The sequence below is a fragment of the Zea mays genome, chromosome 5 (assembly GCF_902167145.1).
Source record: "Zea mays cultivar B73 chromosome 5, Zm-B73-REFERENCE-NAM-5.0, whole genome shotgun sequence".
Taxonomy (NCBI): Eukaryota; Viridiplantae; Streptophyta; class Magnoliopsida; order Poales; family Poaceae; genus Zea; species Zea mays.
In genome coordinates this window covers 72,630,217-72,651,943 of record NC_050100.1, presented here as the reverse complement: position 1 = coordinate 72,651,943, position 21,727 = coordinate 72,630,217, and the positions used below count along the sequence as shown (strand labels likewise).

Here is a 21,727-nt window from a genome sequence, read left to right as displayed (position 1 = left end):
AAAGGAGTGGGATTCGGATTGCTCCTCCTCCGCCTCCGACAATGAAGGACTCGCCGCCACAGCCTTCAACAAGTCATCCCTCTTCCCCAACGAGCGTCACACTTGCCTCATGGCAAGAGAGAAGAAAGTAAGCACTCATACTAGTACTTACGCTTCTTCAAGTGAGGATGAGTCTAGTGATGATGATGAGATAGATTACTCATGCTTATTCAAGGGATTAGATAGAACCAAGGTAGACAAGATTAATGAATTAATTGATGCCTTGAATGATAGGAATATACTTTTAGAAAAGCAAGAGGATTTGTTGTATGAAGAGCATGATAAATTTGTAGAAGCTCAGAAATCTCTTGCTCTAGAAATTAAGAGGAATGAAATGCTCTCTAGTGAATTATCTTCTTGTCATGAAACTATTGCTAAGTTAAAAAGTTTTAATGACGATTTAAATGCTAAACTAGAAGTAGCTAGTAAATCTAATTCTTGTGTAGAAATTGTTGAAACTTGTAATAGGTGTAAAGATTTTGACATTGATGCTTGTAGTGATCATTTAGTTTCAATTTCCAAATTAAATGATGAGTTAGCTAGTCTTAATGCCCAACTTAAGACTAGCAAGAATGAATTTGACAAGCTAAAATTTGCAAGGGATGCCTACACGATTGGTAGACACCCCTCAATTAAGGATGGACTTGGCTACAAGAGGGAAGCCAAGAACTTAACAAGCCATAAGGCTCCTATCTCCGCCAAGGAGAAAGGGAAGGCTCCTATGGCTAGTAGTACTAAAAGGAATCATGCTTTTATGTATCATGATAGGAGACAAACTAGAAATGCTTATAGGAGTTATAATGCTTATGATGATTTTGACTCTCATGCCATGTTTGCTTCTAGTTCTTCCTATATGCATGGTAGAAATATGTCTAGGAGAAATGCTATTCATCATGTGCCTAGAAAGAATATTATTCATGCTCCTAGGAAAGTAGTGAATGAACCCTCTACAATTTATTGTGCTTTAAATGCTTCCTTTGCTATTTGTAGAAAGGATAGAAAAATTGTTGCCAGGAAGTTAGGGGCAAAATGCAAGGGAGACAAAACTTGCATTTGGGTCCCTAAGGATATTTGCACTAACCTTGTAGGACCCAACATGAGTTGGGTACCTAAGACCCAAGCCTAAGTTTGCCTTGCAGGTTTATGCATCCGGGGGTTCAAGCTGGATTATCGACAGCGGATGCACAAACCATATGACGGGGGAGAAGAAGATGTTCACCTCCTACGTCAAGAATAAGGATTCCCAAGATTCAATTATATTCGGTGATGGGAATCAAGGCAAGGTAAAAGGGTTAGGTAAAATTGCAATTTCCAATGAGCACTCTATCTCTAATGTGTTTTTAGTTGAGTCTCTTGGTTACAATTTGCTATCTGTTAGTCAACTATGCAATATGGGATATAATTGTCTTTTTACAAATGTAGATGTGTCTGTCTTTAGAAGAAGTGATGGTTCACTAGCATTTAAGGGTGTATTAGACGGCAAACTTTATTTAGTTGATTTTGCAAAAGAGGAGGCCGGTCTAGATGCATGCTTAATTGCTAAGACTGGCATGGGCTGGCTGTGGCATCGCCGCTTAGCACATGTGGGGATGAAGAACCTTCACAAGCTTCTAAAGGGAGAACACGTGATAGGTTTGACTAATGTGCATTTCAAAAAAGATAGACCTTGTGCAGCTTGTCAAGCAGGTAAACAAGTGGGAGGAGCACATCACAGCAAGAATGTGATGACCACTTCAAGACCTCTGGAGCTGCTACATATGGACCTCTTCGGACCCGTCGCCTATCTGAGCATAGGAGGAAGTAAGTATGGTTTAGTTATTGTTGATGACTTTTCCCGCTTCACTTGGGTGTTCTTTTTGCAAGATAAGTCTGAAACCCAAGGGACCCTCAAGCGCTTCCTCAGGAGAGCTCAAAATGAGTTTGAGCTCAAGGTGAAGAAGATAAGGAGTGACAACGGGTCCGAGTTCAAGAACCTTCAAGTGGAGGAGTTCCTTGAGGAGGAAGGGATCAAGCACGAGTTCTCCGCTCCCTACACACCACAACAAAATGGTGTGGTAGAGAGGAAGAACAGGACGCTCATCGATATGGCGAGGACGATGCTTGGAAAGTTCAAGACCCCCGAGTGCTTTTGGTCGGAAGCCGTGAACACGGCTTGCCATGCCATCAACAGGGTCTACCTTCATCGCCTCCTCAAGAAGACTTCGTATGAGCTACTAACCGGTAACAAACCCAATGTATCTTACTTTCGTGTATTTGGGAGCAGGTGCTACATTCTAGTGAAGAAGGGTAGAAATTCTAAATTTGCTCCCAAAGCTGTAGAAGGGTTTTTGTTAGGTTATGACTCAAATACAAAGGCGTATAGAGTCTTCAACAAATCATCGGGTTTAGTTGAAGTCTCTAGCGATGTTGTATTTGATGAGACTAATGGCTCTCCAAGAGAGCAAGTTGTTGATTGTGATGATGTAGATGAAGAAGATGTTCCGACGGCTGCTATACGAACCATGGCGATTGGAGAAGTGCGGCCACAGGAACAAGATGAACGAGATCAACCTTCTTCCTCAACATCGGTGCATCCCCCAACTCAAGACGATGAACAGGTTCATCAAAAGGAGGCGTGTGATCAAGGGGGAGCACAAGATGATCACGTGTTGGAGGAAGAAGCGCAACCGGCACCTCCAACCCAAGTTCGAGCGGTGATTCAAAGGGATCATCCCATCGACCAAATTTTGGGTGACATTAGCAAGGGAGTAACTACTCGATCTCGATTAGTTAATTTTTGTGAGCATTACTCCTTTGTCTCTTCTATTGAGCCTTTCAGGGTAGAGGAGGCCTTGCTAGATCCGGATTGGGTATTGGCCATGCAGGAGGAACTCAACAACTTCAAGCGCAATGAAGTTTGGACGCTGGTGCCTCGTCCCAAGCAAAATGTTGTGGGAACCAAGTGGGTGTTCCGCAACAAACAGGATGAGCACGGGATGGTGACGAGGAACAAGGCTCGACTTGTGGCCAAAGGTTATGCCCAAGTCGCAGGTTTGGACTTTGAGGAGACTTTTGCTCCTGTGGCTAGGCTAGAATCAATTCGTATCTTGCTAGCATATGTCGCTCACCATTCTTTCAGGTTGTACCAAATGGATGTGAAGAGCGCTTTCCTCAACGGGCCGATCAAGGAGGAGGTGTACGTGGAGCAACCCCCTGGCTTCGAGGATGAACGGTACCCCGACCACGTGTGTAAGCTCTCTAAGGCGCTCTATGGACTTAAGCAAGCCCCAAGAGCATGGTATGAATGCCTTAGAGACTTTCTAATTGTTAATGCTTTCAAGGTTGGGAAAGCCGATCCAACACTCTTTACTAAGACATGTGATGGTGATTTGTTTGTATGCCAAATTTATGTCGATGACATAATATTTGGTTCTACTAACCAAAAGTCTTGTGAAGAGTTTAGCAGGGTAATGACGCAGAAATTCGAGATGTCGATGATGGGCGAGTTGAACTACTTCCTTGGGTTCCAAGTGAAGCAACTCAAGGACGACACCTTCATCTCCCAAACGAAGTACACGCAAGATCTGCTAAAGCGGTTTGGGATGAAGGACGCCAAGCCCGCAAAGACTCCAATGGGAACCGACGGACACACCGACCTCAACAAAGGAGGTAAGTCCGTTGATCAAAAAGCATACCGGTCAATGATAGGGTCTTTACTTTATTTATGTGCTAGTAGACCGGATATTATGCTTAGCGTATGCATGTGTGCTAGATTTCAATCCGATCCTAAGGAGTGTCACTTAGTGGCGGTGAAGCGAATTCTAAGATATTTGGTTGCTACGCCTTGCTTCGGGCTCTGGTATCCAAAAGGGTCTACCTTTGACTTGGTTGGATACTCAGATTCCGACTATGCTGGATGTAAGGTCGATAGGAAGAGTACATCAGGGACGTGCCAATTCTTAGGAAGGTCCCTGGTGTCGTGGAACTCTAAGAAACAAACCTCCGTTGCCCTATCCACCGCTGAGGCCGAGTATGTTGCCGCAGGACAGTGTTGCGCGCAACTACTTTGGATGAGGCAAACCCTCCGGGACTTTGGCTACAATCTGAGCAAAGTCCCACTCCTATGTGATAATGAGAGTGCTATCCGCATGGCGGAAAATCCTGTTGAACACAGCCGCACAAAGCACATAGACATCCGGCATCACTTTTTGAGAGACCACCAGCAAAAGGGAGATATCGAAGTGTTTCATGTTAGCACCGAGAACCAGCTAGCCGATATCTTTACCAAGCCTCTAGATGAGAAGACCTTTTGCAGGCTGCGTAGTGAGCTAAATGTCTTAGATTCGCGGAACTTGGATTGAATTGTAGCATACATATGTTTATGCCTTTGATCATGTTCATTCTGCATTTTGTTGCTTATTGTGGTGCTCAAGTTGTACAAACATTCCCTGGACCTCACAAGTCCTTGTGTAAGTGATGCACATATTTAGGGGGAGTTGTGTTACAACTTGACCCTTTGAGACTAACCATATGCTTGAGTTTGCTTGTTTTAGTCTCAAAGGAGAATTAAAAGAGAAAAAGTGGACTTGGACCATGAAAGACTTCCACTGCACTCCGATGAGAGGGTAACTTATTCCAAGTTCATCTCATGAACTCTTATTGCCATTTGCTCTTAATTGAAGATTTTGGTGAGGCAATGGGGTTATAGGGCCAAGATTGATCCCGTTTTGGTGCTTGATGCCAAAGGGGGAGAAAATAAAGGCCAAAGCAATAGATGGATCAGCTACCACTTGAGAAATTTTGAAAATAGTAGAATAGAGCTTTTGGTTTTTAAAAACTCTTGCATTGTCTCTTTTGTCAAAAGTTGGCTTTCTTGTGGGGAGAAGTGTTGATTATGGGAAATAGGGGGAGTTTTTGAAATCTTTGATCAATCTCTTTTGGAGTGACTCTCTTTATGCTTCAACATGTGTGTTTGACTTAGAGATAGAGATTTGAGTTTGATTTGCAAAAACAAACCAAGTGGTGGCAAAGGATGATCCATATATGCCAAAATTGAATCAAAATAAATTTGAGTTTTATTTGAAGTAATTTTGTACTTGTTCTACTTGCTTTATGTTGTGTTGGCATAAATCACCAAAAAGGGGGAGATTGAAAGGGAAATGTGCCCTTGGGCCATTTCTAAGTATTTTGGTGATTGGGTGCCAACACAAGTGGTTTTGTATAAAATGGTGGACAAAGTACAAATCAAGAATTAAGGTATGTTTCTAAGCCTTAGTACATTGTTTTGGAGACTAATGTATTGTGTCTAAGTGCTAGAAATAGGAGAATTCGATTCAGAGACAAGTTGGCTGTGTACAGCCACAAGGCTGTTTCGGTCTGGAGCACCGGACTGTCCGGTGGTGCACCGGACAGTGTCCGGTGCGCCAGACTGGCTCTGGTGAACTCGCTGCTCTCGGGAGTTTGACGGCGGCGTACGGCTATAATTCACCGGACTGTCCGGTGTGCACCGGACTATCCGGTGAGCCAACGGTCGGCCGGGCCAACGGTCGGCCGCGCGATCTGCGCGGGACACGTGGCCGAGCCAACGGCTAGAAGGGGGCACCGGACTGTCCGGTGTGCACCGGACATGTCCGGTGCGCCAACGGCTCCAAGTCTGCCAACGGTCACCTTCGCTATTTAAGGAAGGAAATCGGGCACCGGACAGTGTCCGGTGTGCACCGGACTGTCCGGTGCACCCGACGACAGAAGGCAAGAAAGGCCTTCCAGATTTGCTCTCAACGACTCCTAGCTGCCTTGGGGCTATAAAAGGGACCTCTAGGCGCATGGAGGAGAACACCAAGCAACCTTAGAGCATTCTTGATCATCCACACTCAGTCTTTGCGCATTTGTTTGTCATTCTCAGTGATTCGAGCTCCGTTCTAGTGAGAACTTTGAGATAGTCTTTTGAGCTCGATTCTTGGCCGTGTGTGTGCGCATTTTGCTGTGGATTTGTGTGTGTTGCTTCTCTCCCTTACTCCGTGCTTCTTTGTGAACTTCAAGTGTAAGGGCGAGAGACTCCAAGTTGTGGAGATTCCTCGCAAACGCGATAAGAAAAGAAAAGCATAACACTGTGGTATTCAAGTTGATCATTGGATCACTTGAGAGGAGTTGAGTGCAACTCTCGTCCGTTGGGACGCCACAACATGGAGTAGGCAAGTTTTGTACTTGGCCGAACCACGGGATAAACCACTGTGTCTTCTCTGTGTTGAACTCTTTGTGGTTATCATATTGTGCAAGATCTTCTCTCTAGCCACTTGGCATTAACTGTGCTAACGCTTAACCTAAGTTTTGTGGCTTAAGTTTTTAAGTTTTACAGGATCACCTATTCACCCCCCCCTCTAGGTGCTCTCACTAATTCCCTTTCACATACCATGACTTTGTTGGAGAAGAAGTTGGTCATCGCGGGGACACCTCGGTTGCCGACTTAGGCCTCGGCGTCGATGTCCAGGTTCTCAAAACGCACCTCTATCGTCGGATTATCGATCCCAACCCTGCAGGTCAATTTACAATCGCTTTCTGAATTTCTCTTCACTTCACCGGTGACCAAGGATTCAAATAAGAGCTGAACTTTTTTTCTTTCTTTTACTCACCGCTCCATGCGGTCGTGGAGCTTGAGCAGGAAGCGCTCGTTGTCCTCCTCGGCGGTGCGCATGAGGCGCTCGATGAGGTTCTTGCGCTCCTGCATGCCGAGCCCCTGGATGTCCACCTCCTCGACGCCGGCCGCGGCCCCCGTGAGGATGCCCTTGCGCATGCGGGAGATCCTCCAGCTCCAGCGCTTCGTAGTCGCCGGTGCCACAAATAAAATTCACTATCTAGCCTTCTGAAATTTAATGAAACTGAAACCACAATGTTTACTTATTGTGTTAAATGCCTTATCACATTCACATATTGTAGAAAGAGACATAAGCAGCATACCCGCGCAAAACCAGGCTGTCTGATGGGTTCATCTACAGGATCAAAATTCAATATATCTTTTTCTGCCTCTCCATTTAGCCATTTGATCTACAGGCTGATCGATGCATGCATATATAGCATAGTTACATAGTTTCATACTCCTCGTGGAAGTACCTCGTGTGTGGATGGTTCGGGGTATCGTCTTCCTTGGGCCGGCACACGGTAATGCTTGCCTCGCTCGACGCCTTCTCCAATGCGGCCACCCGCTCATGGATGACCTTTAGTCGGTCGTCTCCTAGAGCTCCCTCCCCTTCCGGCGTGACCAGCACCAGCTGATGGAGGACAGGGGACTTATCCAGGAAGAAGCTGAGCAACCGCAGCTGGCACCATGTCCCACTAAAATTCACAAACTTGACGAACGTCAGCTGGTCAAGGACGATCTCCTCCTTGGGTGCCATGTCTTCGCTATCATCGTTCTCGACGCTCCACACTGCTGCCGATGAGCTGCCTTCTCCCTCCCGCTTGTGATCAATATGGAGCTGCGGATGGAGTTCAGCTCCGGTAAGCAGCAGCAGCTAGAAAAACGAGTTTTACCTGCCCAAGAAATGAGAGAGTCTTACACGCACAAAGAGCCGTTGAAGGACTGGAAGTGGGATGAGCTTGAAGAAACCGGACACGGCCTCAAGGCAGTAACCTTCGTAGTTCATCAGCAGCTGCAACTCTTCTAGGTTCGGCATGTCTTTGAATGGGTCGAGCCAGCTGAGTGAATCAACATGCTAATCTGATCCACAAGAGTATCCCAATCCCATTCACAGGAAGCGTCACGGTTGGTGACGAAGACGTTGCAGTGCAGGGCGAACGACTCCAGCGCGGGCGCGTCGACGCAGAGTTGTTTCAAGGCCTGGCAGCCCACGAGCTCCAGCACCCGCAGCGTCTCGCTGGCCACGCTCACCATGGCGAGGCGGGAGCAGCGCTTCAGGCTGAGGCGCTCGAGCGCCGGACAGTTGGCGACAAGGCCCCGGAGCGCCTCGTCGGTGACGTCGACGTGGCTGAGGGAGAGCGAGCGGAGGCCGGCGAGACCCACCGCGGGGAGCGGAATGGCGCGGAGGCTGAACCGACCGAGCGCCAGCCGCTCCAGTGAGTTCCTGGCCTGGAACAGATCGGCGGGGAGCTCCAAGAGCGGCGCCTCGTGACCGGCGTGCGGGACCTCCTCCTCCTCGCCCTCCTCCTCCTCCTCCTCCGGTAGCGGCGGTGCCAAATCCACTTCGACCGCCCTGGCGCCCCTCCGCAGGCCAGCCGCGATCCACCCGATGACGTCTTGCCCGTCCAGATCTGATGGGCAAACCAACGCCACGCATGAGTCTGCTGACCGGTTGGGTGAAGGCAGCCGATGGGGAGGAGTTGGAGGACGACAGTGCGCTGCAGGCCGCCGATGGGGAGGTGGAGTCCGACGGTGCGGTGGGGGAGGAGGTGGAATGCGATGATGGGGTGGAGGAGAGGGAGGGGAGGCCGCCGGAGTTGAGCGCAGTGGAGGAAGCGCGCGAGCCCGTGGCTGGAGCCGCCGGCGGAGATTAGGTCGCGGCCGTCGCTGGAGATTAGGTCGCACGGTAGGCTGCACGCTGGACAGTGGGCTGCACGATGGGATGGGCCTCAGATCTACACAAAAATTATTGGGCCGCACGAACCGCTGCCACATGTGTGTGCCATCTATTTTATTAGTGCCACATTGGCCATTGAGAGTAATGGAACATGGCTTATAAGGGCAGCTGTGGATTCTATGTTGCTCACTAAGAGAGATGGGACGGAACGTTGAGAGAGATGGAACGGAACAGAATGTAGCACATAAACTTGTGCATGTATTGTTTATTTTGTTGCGCGGGACTAACGGAGACAGAACAGCCGTTGGCAGAACGCGTCAGAGGCAGAACACGTCAGAGGCAGACTACTATTGCTTACTTAATAAGTAGTAGAGATATTGATTCCGTAGCAACGCACGAGCTTACACCTAGTCAAATATATATAAGATTAAGAATATAACACAACATTACATTACCTAACATTTAAAATACATATTTAGAATTATATGGCTAAGCCTATGTTAAATCTACAATTAAATCTACAAAATTGTGGTAGTGCTGGTCTGTCTTCTGAACCCGTGATTTGAGACTATCTCGATCCCTATAAAATTAGTGTAAAAACAAAGAATCTTCTGTAGTAATTTAGAAACGTATCATGTGCAAATCTACTTTTTAGTGTAAACCGTGCAAACAAGTGTTTTTTTAAATAACTCCTACTGTGCATTAGCTTCAAAACTTGCGCCAACGTGTTGTTTTGCACTTGATATATTCCAGTAATTTTTTTTGTTAATCACCACTTCCCACTAATGACTGAAAACTACTTTAGAGCCACGGTGGCCTAGATCTATTTTTAACCGGATTGTTTGTGTAATTTATATAAATTTTGATTAGTTGAAACGATTCTAAATGCATTTATGTATAATCGAACATGGGCACATGCCTTACTAAGATCAAACGCTATCGATAATTCGTCGTTTTCTGTTTCAGCATTGTATTGTTTTTTTACCTCAGTTCTCACACGACTACACGAGTGACACCAGCTGGCTTTCACAAGCTTCTCTTGCATTGAAACCATCCGGCCGGCCGCGATCTGACCCGTCCATTTGCCGATCCAACGGCCACCAACCCACCACCACCACCTCACGAGCCCAACCAAATTCAAACCAACGCTACCGTGCAACCAAACCAACCAACCCCATTCCTCCGCCGGCCGCCGGCAGCCGCCCGCGATGTCGAAGGCCGCGGCAGCGTCCCTCCCGCCGCCGCCGCCAGAGGTGGCGCACCTTGTGGAGCAGCTCCAGCGCCACCACCTCGCCCCGGACGCGTCCCTCCTCTCCAGCTCCGCGCACTCCGACCTCCTCCAGGTACGCCCGCCCGCCGCGCCCGCCACCCTCCTCACCCTACCGGCCTACCGCTGCTCACCTGATCCCTGTGCCGGCGCAGGCGCGCGAGGAGGTCGCGGCGGAGCGCGCGCTGTACCTCGAGGCACTGGTGAGTCCCGACTCCCCGCCCGCCTCGTCGGATCCGCATTTTAGGTTTTGCTCGCCGGGTTCTCATCAGATCCGGCGCTGTGCCGTAGGCGGTGTACGCGGAGGCGGTGGCCATGGTGGAGGAGTACCATGCGGCTGCCGGCGCCGGCAAGAAGCTCAACTGCTCCCCGCAGGTTCTGCTCCTCTGTGACGAGTCCTCATTTTAAATTGACTGGTGCAATTGTGCAAATATATCTTCAAATGTGAGTTGGGTGGGCAGTACTAGCTGAACAATAGACCGTGGAATTCCGCACGGTTGGTCAATGGGAATTCCTCATCGTTGGTTCAATTGACTTAGCACCATGTTCGGGAAACTGTCCAGCAAAAATTACATTCTGATTCAGTCGCTGAGCTTTGTCGGTTCTGAACTTCTGATCCAGGTGTACGAGTCTTTGGAGCACCGGTTGGCCGTGGCAGAGGCAGCACAGAGGCTTAGGCTCCCACTGCTCTCTCAGGACGGGGAGGTCCATGAGCAGGAGATCGAAAAGCTGAGCACCTATTCAAGAAGTTCATTCGATAGCACCCTCACAAGCGCGACACCCAGCTCAAGTTCAATCTCGACGAGTTACAACAATTATAGCAGCAGCGCTAGTGCGGTGACTGTTGCTGCTCCACATTGGAGTGGTAGTTCTGATGCAGTTGAACCTGGAGTTGGTGGTGTTCCTGACCGTTTTCTTGGGATCACTTCTGATTATCTCTACCAAGTGCAACAAGAGCAGCCAGCCATGTCTGTTGTAAGAACATTTTTTCGTGCCTAAATGGTCAATTCAAACCTTGTTACTTTTTTTATGTGGTTAACGTAATTCTGGTATATACCTTTAGAAGTGCAAAACTATTCTGTAACCAATTTTAGACTATGTTGCGTTTTATCCTTTTTGTCAATGAGTGAAAGAATAAATAAAATCTTCACCTGAACTTTGAAAGCATCTGCTTTTGTGTTGATTACAGGACATGGTTGATTATCAGAGAACTTTGGCTAGGGAGATTGAAGCCCGGTTAGAAGCCAAGTGTGATGCTTTGGCTGATCTATTTGCTATGGATGAAAGGGGTCAGTTACTGAAACTAGTGGAAGATTAGGAGAGAGGGATGGAGCAGTCCAAATTCTGGTTCTGGTTATTATTCTGTCTTACCTTAACATCTTTGCTGCAGATTCGTCATCCCTCAGTCAAATTTCAAGTGCTAGGCTTCCAGAAAGGTAGACTTTCTTATCTTACATTTTACATCACACTGTACCAATCACCTATTTAATATTAATACCATCTCACCGTCCCTTCTTTGCTGCAATCCCATCCATTTACATAGCCAACATATCTTGGCATGAGTGCCCAATTTTCCATGGAATTGGAAACTCATGTGGAGCTTGTGATATGATGAAGTTGGACAGGCGTCCCTGATAAGTATTCCTCATTTTTTTTACTTCCCATTTGACAGGGTAAAATTAATCATCGAAGAGATAGAGAAGGAAGAGGCACATCTCCTGGAGGACCTTGCTTCAATGGACAGAAAATTTGCTGAACATTATAATGTATGTTTGTATGCCTTTACTAATGCCTATTTTTTCAGAGGTGCACTGACTTTACCTTGGCACAAATTCTTTCTCGCACCTCTAAGTAATTAGCTATGGTTCTGAAAATTCCAAAGGTCTTGGAGCAAATTCTTGCTGTGCTTATACAGTTTGTTAAAGACAAGAAATTGGAGCATCAGCACCAATTTGTAAGCATTCTCATATTCTGTTCTCTGGTTGAACTTCTTCAAAGTAAACATGTCACATTTTCATACTGTTAGTATTATTAGTCGAAGTGTTTAACATGTCTCATTGTCTAACAGGATGATCTGAAGAAGACCTGGCTTATCAAAAGGTGTCGGACAATGAATGCTAAACTAAGGTTGGTACTCGCAACAGTGATCATATTATAAGTGTACAACAGTTGTTACTCTATACAACAGTTCTCTCTCTATATATTTTGAATTCCCTGTGCTAAGGGATTTGAAGATTAGGTTAACTATATATATATATATATATTACTTTGATTCCAGCTATCTGGAGCATCATCTATTGCGTGACACTTACACCAAGGACACAGTACCAGCACTGCACAGGATCAGGTATAGTTAAGGCAATCGATCTTGTAGTGGATATACTTTTTTAGTCATGTTGCACTTGTTATTCATAAGATGGATTTGATTTGTTAGGTGCCTTTGGTTTTCAGCGAAGGACCTTCTTGTAACATATTAACTGCTTTTGCAGGAAGTATCTTGTAGAGGCCACAAAAGAAGCATCCAATTCTTATAATGAAGCGGTAAGATACATGATTTTGCTTCTTGAAATATTTCCAATGTCTGGTTGTATGAACAGCCAAGAAAAAGCTCTCAAATTGGTGGCTACAACTCACGAAGAGTAGAACTGTACAAATCTTAAGAGCCAATGCCTAGCAGCTACTTTTTAGTGAAAAAACAACTAACTGATACCTTGAGGCTGTATGAAGTAGTTAGCATCAAGTTATAATTAATCATTTATGACTAAGCAAAGTCCTGCTTAGGAAGGTTAAATGTGCAAACATGTGACAACCTATGATTTTAATGTTAACCTGCTGCAGTAGGCAATTTAACCTGATGTAGAGTTTATTCCAGTTGCATAAACAATAACCAGACATATGGTATTCTGTATTTTTTCATTTTTAACTACATGTCTGGAGAAAGAACGGTGCCATACTGCCATCTCAAGGAATATTCCGTCTGAAAAGAACTCATGGAACCCAATGTTCCGCCAGCTAACTGTTTGCTCTGATGATTGTTCTTGGTGTCAGGTTTCGCGGTTGCGTGAGTACCAGGGTGTAGATCCACGGTTCGATGTGATTGCGAGGCAGTACCACGAGATTGTAAAGGTAATCTGGCTCAGTGTTGCTGCCACTAGTTTACCGTATGTTTTTACTTGCTAAGTTGCTAACCCTGGTCGAGCTTCATCAGAAACTGGAGGGCATGCAGTGGACAATTCACCAGGTGGAGATGGACCTGAAACCTCACCATGACCACGCAGCTGTTTAAGTCCACATCTGTTGGAGGCCATGTTTATTACCTGAATGCAGCGGGTGCGAGTTAGGGGGGTTGCAGTGGATTTGATTTGAGTCAGAGGGTTTCTGTTTGTGCATGTTTTTTTTTGTGTATATCCATGTTGGATAATAGCACCATCAATGCTTGCTTAGTTATACGGTCATGTATTCGGTTTGTTTGATGACGAGAAACACTAGAAGAGAGCGAGACATGGAAAACACCAGAACAATTATCATTGTACTACGCATCCACTGCCATGTCATACAAAACAAGGCAAGTCTAGATGACTTTTATTAGGAATCCTAATGGCTATAATGGAACGTAGTAGCCGAGAAGAAGGCTTCGTCCGGAGGCATCTGTTTTGCCAGGAAGTGATTACCTGCTCAAGTGTCATTATATTTCTATTATAACATTTCTAAACTAGTGATGATAATAAATAAGGTCGAAGCAAGTACATTATGCTAAACAACAACGGAGATGTTAAGCCAGGTTACTATAGCAATTACGTCTGGCTAATTTACTAGCAATGATAATGTACATGGTAATTTCCATATACAAACGTATTCAAGCATTTCTAAAACTACAGCTAGAGGCCTGCACACTTATATATACAGATATAAAAGGTGCAGAAGATGGATGCATCTGATAGACATCCATCACACATACACATCTTAGTTTCCAGTACAATCAAGATGGTGAGGACAAATGTAACAATGAAGATGCAGAAGAAGATCCTAGTTCTGCTAATGCTCATCATCCTTGCTGCCTCTCGTAAGTCGCTCATTCTATCATACCTGCAGCCTGCAGGGTCCCTGTAAAAACTGTTTATGTAGCCATTAACAAATGGATGATATGGACATGTTGCAGAGGAGGTAGAGGTGGGCGCCGAGGATTCATGCGTTCAAGGGAATCCATTCCCAAAGTGCTTCGTAAGCTGCTTGCGTCCAGGTGCTTGTGACAACTGTTGCAAGGATAGGGGCTACACCAGTGGCAAGTGCGTGCTACTTGGCTGCATTTGCTGCAAATAAAGACGTGGGGTTTTAGTTTCCATGCACAGCATGAAAAGAAAAAAAAATAGTGTAAGATTTAATAATCGAGCTTCATGACGGGATGGATCTGAATAAAACGATAGATTTTTGGTTCCTTTTGTTCTTCTGAGGCTCAATCGACATATCAACCAGCTAGCAAACTAATTAACTTACTTGTCGAGGGTCGACCAGATCTCATGAATTGTATCGCGGTGACCAACCATGCTCAAACTTAGAAAGCGAGAGATGGGAGAAAAAAAAAGCATTTCTGGCCTCTCGTTGTTTGCATCACGATGGTCATCCTGATTCTAACAAATCCGATCAACAAGGAGCATGTAATAACAAGTTTCCAAACAAATTTCTCAGAATCGTGAGCTTATGTTGTGAAGCTCATCAAAGAACGGTAACATATGTGTATGTGTAATTTGTCTCATCAAAGAACGGTAACACCATGTTCCATGTCGTCTCCGCGGATCACAAAATGGTTAAGATTGATTGACCCTTAACCCGCTTTTATAAGACCAATTGAAGGACCGAACCAGGCGACCAGAGACGAGGCCGGGCTAAAATGGGAGCTAACAAATTTTTTTTTTGATTTAGGCAATATTGGCTTCCTTTCTAAAACTTCATCCAATCCGACACATGTCTACCACACACTCACGCTCTGAACACCAATTAAGGACATGTACTGCACCTATGTACCATGTTTGTTGCAGCGTCTCTTACAAGACAGACAAAGAGAGAACCTCGTCTTTCTGGATCTATATGCATGTACCAAATCTTTTCGCATCAATTATTGCCATCAGAATGTTTATGCACCAAAGCAATTCGAGGTGTACTACACACAAATAAATCCATGTGCATGTATATACACTACTAGCTAGTATAGTACACCCAGACAAGGAAACCGAGACTCGCAAGACCAAAACATCGCTGCAGACTGCAGTAGCATATACATAAAATTAGCTAGCTCTGCGTGCATGTTCCAGCAACGTAATTAAGCTTGCACTTGCGCACACGCTGCTAGCATTCTTCTTTCGTGCACGGATGCCGTGCAGCCCTTTAACACACCCTGGTCCAGTCCGCTCAAAGTCCACCATCGCCAGGGCTGGACGTTCAAACGCTCGCAACGGTCTATTAAGACGGGCACCTCGCTCTGAAAAACTAGACTGAGAGAGAAGAGAAGTCCGTCCTTATAAGAGCACCACGGGTCCACATACCCCTTGGCTTGGCGAGATGGTACTAACCCAGGGCGTACATATCGGTCCCTCACATCACACCCCCATAAGATGGGAAAAAATTGCTATTTTGTCACATTCCACCTCTTTGCTATTATGTCACCTTATGTCTATGACTTTTATGATCATTTGTGTCTATAATTTGTGGCCTGATGGTAAAATAGAGAAACCTAAACTGAGAGTGACAAAATAGCAAATAGCCCAATAAAAGGTCCAAAGCTCTCCCAGACAATAACGACAATGTGGGCTCCGATACCAATTGTAACGCACCCCTGGGGCAGTCCGCCTAAAGTTCACCGTCGCCTGTGTCGGACGTTCATACGCTCGCAGCAGCCTATTCAGACGGACACCTCGCTCTCAAAACCTAGGCTGTGAGAGAAGGATTATAAGGGCACCCTGACCCCCTTGGTTAAACGAAGTAGTACTAACATAGTACGTGCATACCGGTTCCTCACAAGCTCGACATTTTTCACATAGACATACAAGCAAGCAATTTTCATCCATCCTCCCCGACATTTCTCACATAGACATACAAGCAAGCAGGTTTCATCCATCCTCTAAGTTTGATCTACTGATCTTGGCGCAAACTTGTGGTTCTGGACTCTGGAGATGGTGTCAAAAAAAATGATACCAACCAACAGCTACATACTTCCGGTTCTGGAGATGCACACAAATTCAGTTTACCTGGCGCAAACTTGTGCAGGAATTCATCCGCTAGCTCAGCTAAACACACACACGCGCGCGCGCACGGGAGAGGAGAATCACACACGTCTCATCAGCTCAGTCTCAGGCTCTCCGCCTAGCGCCTATATATACGCACGCGCACACGACCGAAGGGTGATCGACAAGCAGCAAAAACACAGGCTACCTCGATCTCTAGCTATAGCTACCAGTGTCTTCTTCAGTTCCTTGAGAGGAGGAGAGAACCCAAGAATATAATGGAGGGGAAGAAGAGCAGCCTCGCCTGCTGCTGCCTGCTCATGTTCCTGCTGCTGTCAGCGCAGCAGCAGCAGGTGGCGGGCCTGTCCAAGTTCTGCCGCTGCTACCGGAACTGCTACACCGACTGCAGGAAGTCCACGGGCCGCTACCCCTGCAACGCCAACTGCTTTCAGGACTGCATCAACGGGATGCTGCCGCCGGCTCCGGCGGAGGTCGTCGTCCCCGCCGACTGCCGCGACATCTGCCTCATGGGCTTCTGCGGCTCCATGGAGATCGCCGGTGACGGTGAGGCCAGCTAGCTAGCTAACTTCTGGACAATAATCTGATAGACAGGCATATATGCATGCATGCATACTTCAGTTCGATAGTATAACCTTTCGATCATAGATGAATGAAATCTGACTGCTTCCTGTGAATTAATGTTGTATTTCAGCCGTGGCTGGGGATGCCGAGGCGTGTGTGGCTGACTGCACCAAGAACCTCGGTGCCTTTGCACCAAGTGCAGCCAAGACGATCAACTGAAGCATGCATTAGGGCCCGTTCGCTTGTACAGGATTAAACCGGAATTCGTTCCAGCTCATCAAAATCTATATAAATTAAAGAAGTAATCCGGTTAGGAATTAATTCGAAGCTCCAATCCCTAAAAACCGAATAGGGCCTTATGCATCTGAGAGAGTGGCTTGAGATCGAGTTGAGAGCAACAGATAGAGTTCCATCAGTGTAATGCAATAATTGGATGTTTAAGCGATCCTATATATAATGTACTCCCTCCGTTCCAATTTATAATTAATTTGCGCTAAGTTTTACCGGCTCGTCTTATTAAAAAAATATTTATTATTATTTTTTTAGTTGATACTCAATCTATACTACTCTATTAAGAAACTAATGTGGATACTTGGTGCTACCACAGCTTCACCCTCCGTGTTGACATTCTGGGACCGCCCCACGCGCCCCACCTCAGCGCCGTGCTCTGTAGGCCCCACGCCCAACGCTCTCTCAGCTACTGCCCTGTGGACCCCCATGTCCGCACAGCTAGCTACTGCGCATGTGTCACACCCGGATTTTAGGGGTCCAAAACCCGGGCGCAAACATAATCACCAGGTGTGCTGGGACCAAGTCTCACACATATAATGAATCATGGCACAGGATCGAATGTCACATCTTTACTATATAACAGGAGTTCTATACAAAATAAATAAATAATTACATCATATGAGGAAACGATCCAGCAACCCAAAGTTGACTGCGAGACGACGACCTAGACCTCTCACGAACACATCGCAGCATCCTCCACGCGCCTCATCCTGCGGTACCTGTTCTTGACCTGTGGGGGGGGTGTGAGACAGCAAGAGTGAGCTCACATACGTTCATCGCTCAACAAGTTGTGGGGAATAATGTGCATGAACTCGCCAAAGATGGGAGCTCACGTGAAGTGTAAGGCTTACCAAAGAGGATGGCTGAAGCTGAGCATTGCTTTTAAAGTTGGTCAAAATTTTATTAGCCATTACTAAGTATAAGTAAATACCAACCCAATTAAATAGTAGAACAGAAGTAACAACATCACCTGCGATGCAATGCATATGACAAATTGAATTTAAGTTCCATAGATTAATCATGTGAGTGTCCGAGCCGCTCATGACCGTGAGCACGGCTAGTATACCAGTTTTACACTCTGCATAGGTGGCACATCTTTACCCACAAGTCATGTTACCCATCTGCCAAGGGATCGCGACTTCCCATACACCTCTACCGAGGAGGCGAGGCAGGGTAACACTACGAGGCCTTTACAAAGTTCCACTAGCTTCAGAAAACCCGCTACAGTTTATAGGAAGCTCCAATGCAGGAATCCCTTGCAGGACCGCCATCGCAGCAAAATCCTCCCGAGGGCCTCCCTACACTGACCACTCCCCTACTGCCCTTGCCCCTTTCAGGTAAGGTAGTCTTCCACTAGCTTTCCTAATTAATCGGCCAAGGGCGTCCCATTAAACCCTTGTGGTAGCACTGTTTTCCCGGGTGGTTCTCCATGTTCCAATTAACATAATGATCTTATCATGAACAGTGATAATAAACAGATAATAAAAGTGTGATCATGAATAATGTATCTTCATACCCAAAACCACATAAAGCACTAGCAAGTACTACCCAAAAAGTTCAGTGGTAAACAAGGTATAAAGATAGTCAAAACTAGGGTAACCTATTAGGTCCCATCAAAATTAACCTATGCAGATCATTATGATTAATTAGAACATGAGTGGGTAAAAAGAAGTGATCAAGGGCACAACTTGCCTGGCACTTGAGATTCCAGGTACCAGGATGATCTTCAGATGACTCGTGACCTCACTGCTAGTCGTAGCAATACAAACAAACATTGTATAGGAAAAATTAACATTACACCAAACATATATGCAAAATACACAGTAATAATCTACACATTAAAATAAAATTCTAGGAACAGAAATCATAATTTTTGGAGTTATAGATTTTAAGATATGAATTTTTAAAGGTTTTATTGTGTTTAAAATAGATTAAGTGAGGAATTAAACTTCTTACTGTTTTCATGACCAAACAGAGGCTCTAAGTGATAAAGAATAAAATTACAAAAATTTAGAAAGTGGAATGGCTCAATTTGGACCAAAAATGGATTCTCTACGAATTATTGAAGTTCTAGCAATTATTTTCCTATTAAAAATCTATTTATAAATCATTTTCCCTGATTTTATTATGTTCTGGACTGGGCGCACTATTTCCAGAGAACCCAGGGGGCTCGGGGTAAAAATCTGTAGACCCAGAGCACAGCGATATAGGACGGCGGGTTAATTTCTGTTTTACACAGGGTCTCTTTAGCAAAAAGGCTGGCTGAAGGGGTATTGCGCGATATCTGCCGTCAGATCAGAAATGAATGCCCCTGATTAGAATAGCTTTAACTCGAATCGGTAAGCAGCCATGGTCATTGGATCCCGGGTGGATGGCTCGGATTCAAAATCGCCCAGAGTGAGTCGCGGCCGCCAGATCCGGATCGGACGACCCGAAATCGCCGTCCGCAAATTACTACGGTCTAACCCATCTCCACCACACAAATTACATCTAACGGCTCGAGGCGAAATCCCCAAACTCACACCCGTGGCCGGAACACGCGACGGCGCAGCCACCACACGGCGGCGGGTTCACCGGAGCTCGCGAAATCCGGTCCTCCCGAGCGCCAAACCCAAATTGAAAGGCGCCGCACGATCTAGAGGGCAATGCGAACCGCATGGAGGAAAACTCACCATCAATAATGGCGCAGAGACGACTGCCCACGGAGAGGTGCGGATTCGTGGCGGAGTCTTCACCACGGCGAGCAATTGCCGGTCCCCTGCGCCCCAATCGTGCCAGCCGAGACCACGCACGGCTCGCAGGGATCGGGAGGGAGTGCACAGGCTAGCTACCCTGACCGGTCGCGAGCACACCACGAATTGAGCCCGCGGCGGCGCTATTCTTCTCTCTGCTTCTTTCTCTCTCATTCCAGAGGTTGACGGCAAGACGATGGCGCATCTCATCTTTATAGTCTCGAGGAAGCGGCGCTACCACATGCCCCAACAACCTCCCCCGAGCTGGGCGAGTCCGCACCAAGTCCGTCATTCACGAGCGTGGATCTCGGATGTGTTCGTTGAGTTGGAGGGGATGAGTCCGACACAGAGGTCCCACGTGCCAGCGAAAAGAAAGATGCGCGCGGCATGGGAGCGAACCTGACATGATGGACCCACACGGCAGAGGCGCCTGGAGCCGAGCACTTTGCCGCGCGTAGACTTGGGCCGCGCGGAGTGAAGGGATGGTTGGGCCGAATTGGTCAGCTTGGGCCCAACCGCGCACAGTTCATTTTCTCCATTTTCTCTCTTCTTTCTAATTTCTTTTCTTCTCTATTTCTAAGCTTAATTTGAATCCGAATTTTAAATTCAAAGTTGTTCCAAATTTATTTTCAATCATATTGTGAAGTTAATAATACTAACTTTGGAAACATAACTATATTATGTATATCATTCCTCCTCTTCTCATTTTCAAAAACCCTAATTTCAAATTTAGGGTTTAATTCAACTTCTAGTATTTATTTTCTTATTATGCTTATTATTATTATTTAATGCACAAACATATAAACTCCAACATGATGCATATATATATATATATATATTTATCGTTTGTTTTAATTCAACTCTAAATTTTATGTATACTTTGTTTATGACGCAAATGAGGCACATCAAATAAGGAAATCACTATATATTTCTTGTACACAATTTTTGAGTATTACAAATCCTACCCCCCTTAAAAATAATCTCGTCCCGAGATTTGTAAGAAATGGGATATAGAAAGCCAAAGGCTTAGGTTACAGTTTAGCTTCGATTTTTTTTCTAAGTGGCTTTAAGCACAAATGTTTTCATAATAATTTTTTTTATATAAGGAATTGATTAGGAACACATGGGTATATTTATGTATATCCACTTTATTATGTAGGGTAAAAAAATGTCTTTAAAGCATAGATAGGTCTGGGTAAGAAAAAGTGGGGTAAGGAAAGACTCCATCCAAGATTGTGGATCTTGACTCATCTTGGTGACCTCACTTGATCCTTGAAGACTTGAGTTGGTGCTCATCCTTTCTTGATAAAGTTGATCATCTTCTTCGGTCTTGTCTCATTGATTAGGAGTTAGTGCATATTATCGGGCTAGGGAATATGGTTTAGATATGGATGAGATAGACTACATGATGTAGGTCAAAAGTTTGTTTGATGTTAGGTGGGGATAGGCAGATCATGCAATCCATCAAGACTCTATTGGTTGGGTTGGTCTATCATTCTTTATTTAGTGTAGGGTGAACTTAGTTAAAACATGTGGATAGGGTCTAATCTATTTCACAAGTATTAACTTGTCCATTAAGTAACTCATTTTAAATTAGATCATATTAGGTTAGATGGGATCTAGATTAGATTGGTATGACTAGCTTGACTAGATAAGATCTAATTAATTTGCATTAGATCATGGTTGTTAAACTAGGGTGGATGAGTATGCTTATTAGGATAAGATGGATCTATGAGTGTAGGATAGAATCTTTTAAGATGAGATGGATATTGTTAGGCTAGATCCTTTAGTGAGGGATAATCTAGTTTGTCTAGTTATTTTATAAATTTTATTTATTTATATTTACGCCTATATGTATATGCAGATGTAATTGTGGACATTACTCCACAACTCATCACACTCAATCAAAGATCCAAATCAAACCAATATTATAAGAACAAGCATTCAAGTGCATAGAAAAAAATTGTTTTTGTTCCTAAGATTAGGTCTCCTATTCCTAAAGGTCACTTTTAGGCACAAGATTTCAAAGTGTGAAATCCACATTTGTCTTTGGAAAGAAAAGATCAGAATAATCAGAGTAAGCGGAAT

General features: G+C 45.3%; 2 protein-coding genes and 1 pseudogene across 2 annotated transcripts; 2 read left to right on the top strand and 1 right to left on the bottom strand.

Annotated features, from left to right (window-relative positions):
* Positions 1–7,094: 7,094 nt before the first annotated feature.
* LOC103628266 (uncharacterized) lies at positions 7,095–8,647 on the bottom strand (annotated as a pseudogene).
* A 1,047-nt stretch (positions 8,648–9,694) lies between these two features.
* Positions 9,695–13,406, top strand: LOC100191747 (uncharacterized). Its single transcript, NM_001360244.1, has 13 exons — positions 9,695–9,892; positions 9,972–10,019; positions 10,108–10,191; positions 10,438–10,791; positions 11,006–11,105; positions 11,207–11,252; positions 11,489–11,582; positions 11,699–11,770; positions 11,885–11,943; positions 12,095–12,163; positions 12,306–12,357; positions 12,865–12,942; positions 13,025–13,406. The coding sequence occupies exons 1-13, from the start codon at positions 9,758–9,760 to the stop codon at positions 13,100–13,102; spliced, it is 1,269 nt and encodes a 422-aa protein (NP_001347173.1). The 5' UTR covers positions 9,695–9,757; the 3' UTR covers positions 13,103–13,406.
* Positions 13,407–16,200: 2,794 nt separating this feature from the next.
* Positions 16,201–17,125, top strand: LOC103626534 (uncharacterized). The gene is made up of 2 exons (XM_008646954.2): positions 16,201–16,598; positions 16,747–17,125. The coding sequence occupies exons 1-2, from the start codon at positions 16,313–16,315 to the stop codon at positions 16,833–16,835; spliced, it is 375 nt and encodes a 124-aa protein (XP_008645176.1). The 5' UTR covers positions 16,201–16,312; the 3' UTR covers positions 16,836–17,125.
* Positions 17,126–21,727: the final 4,602 nt, after the last annotated feature.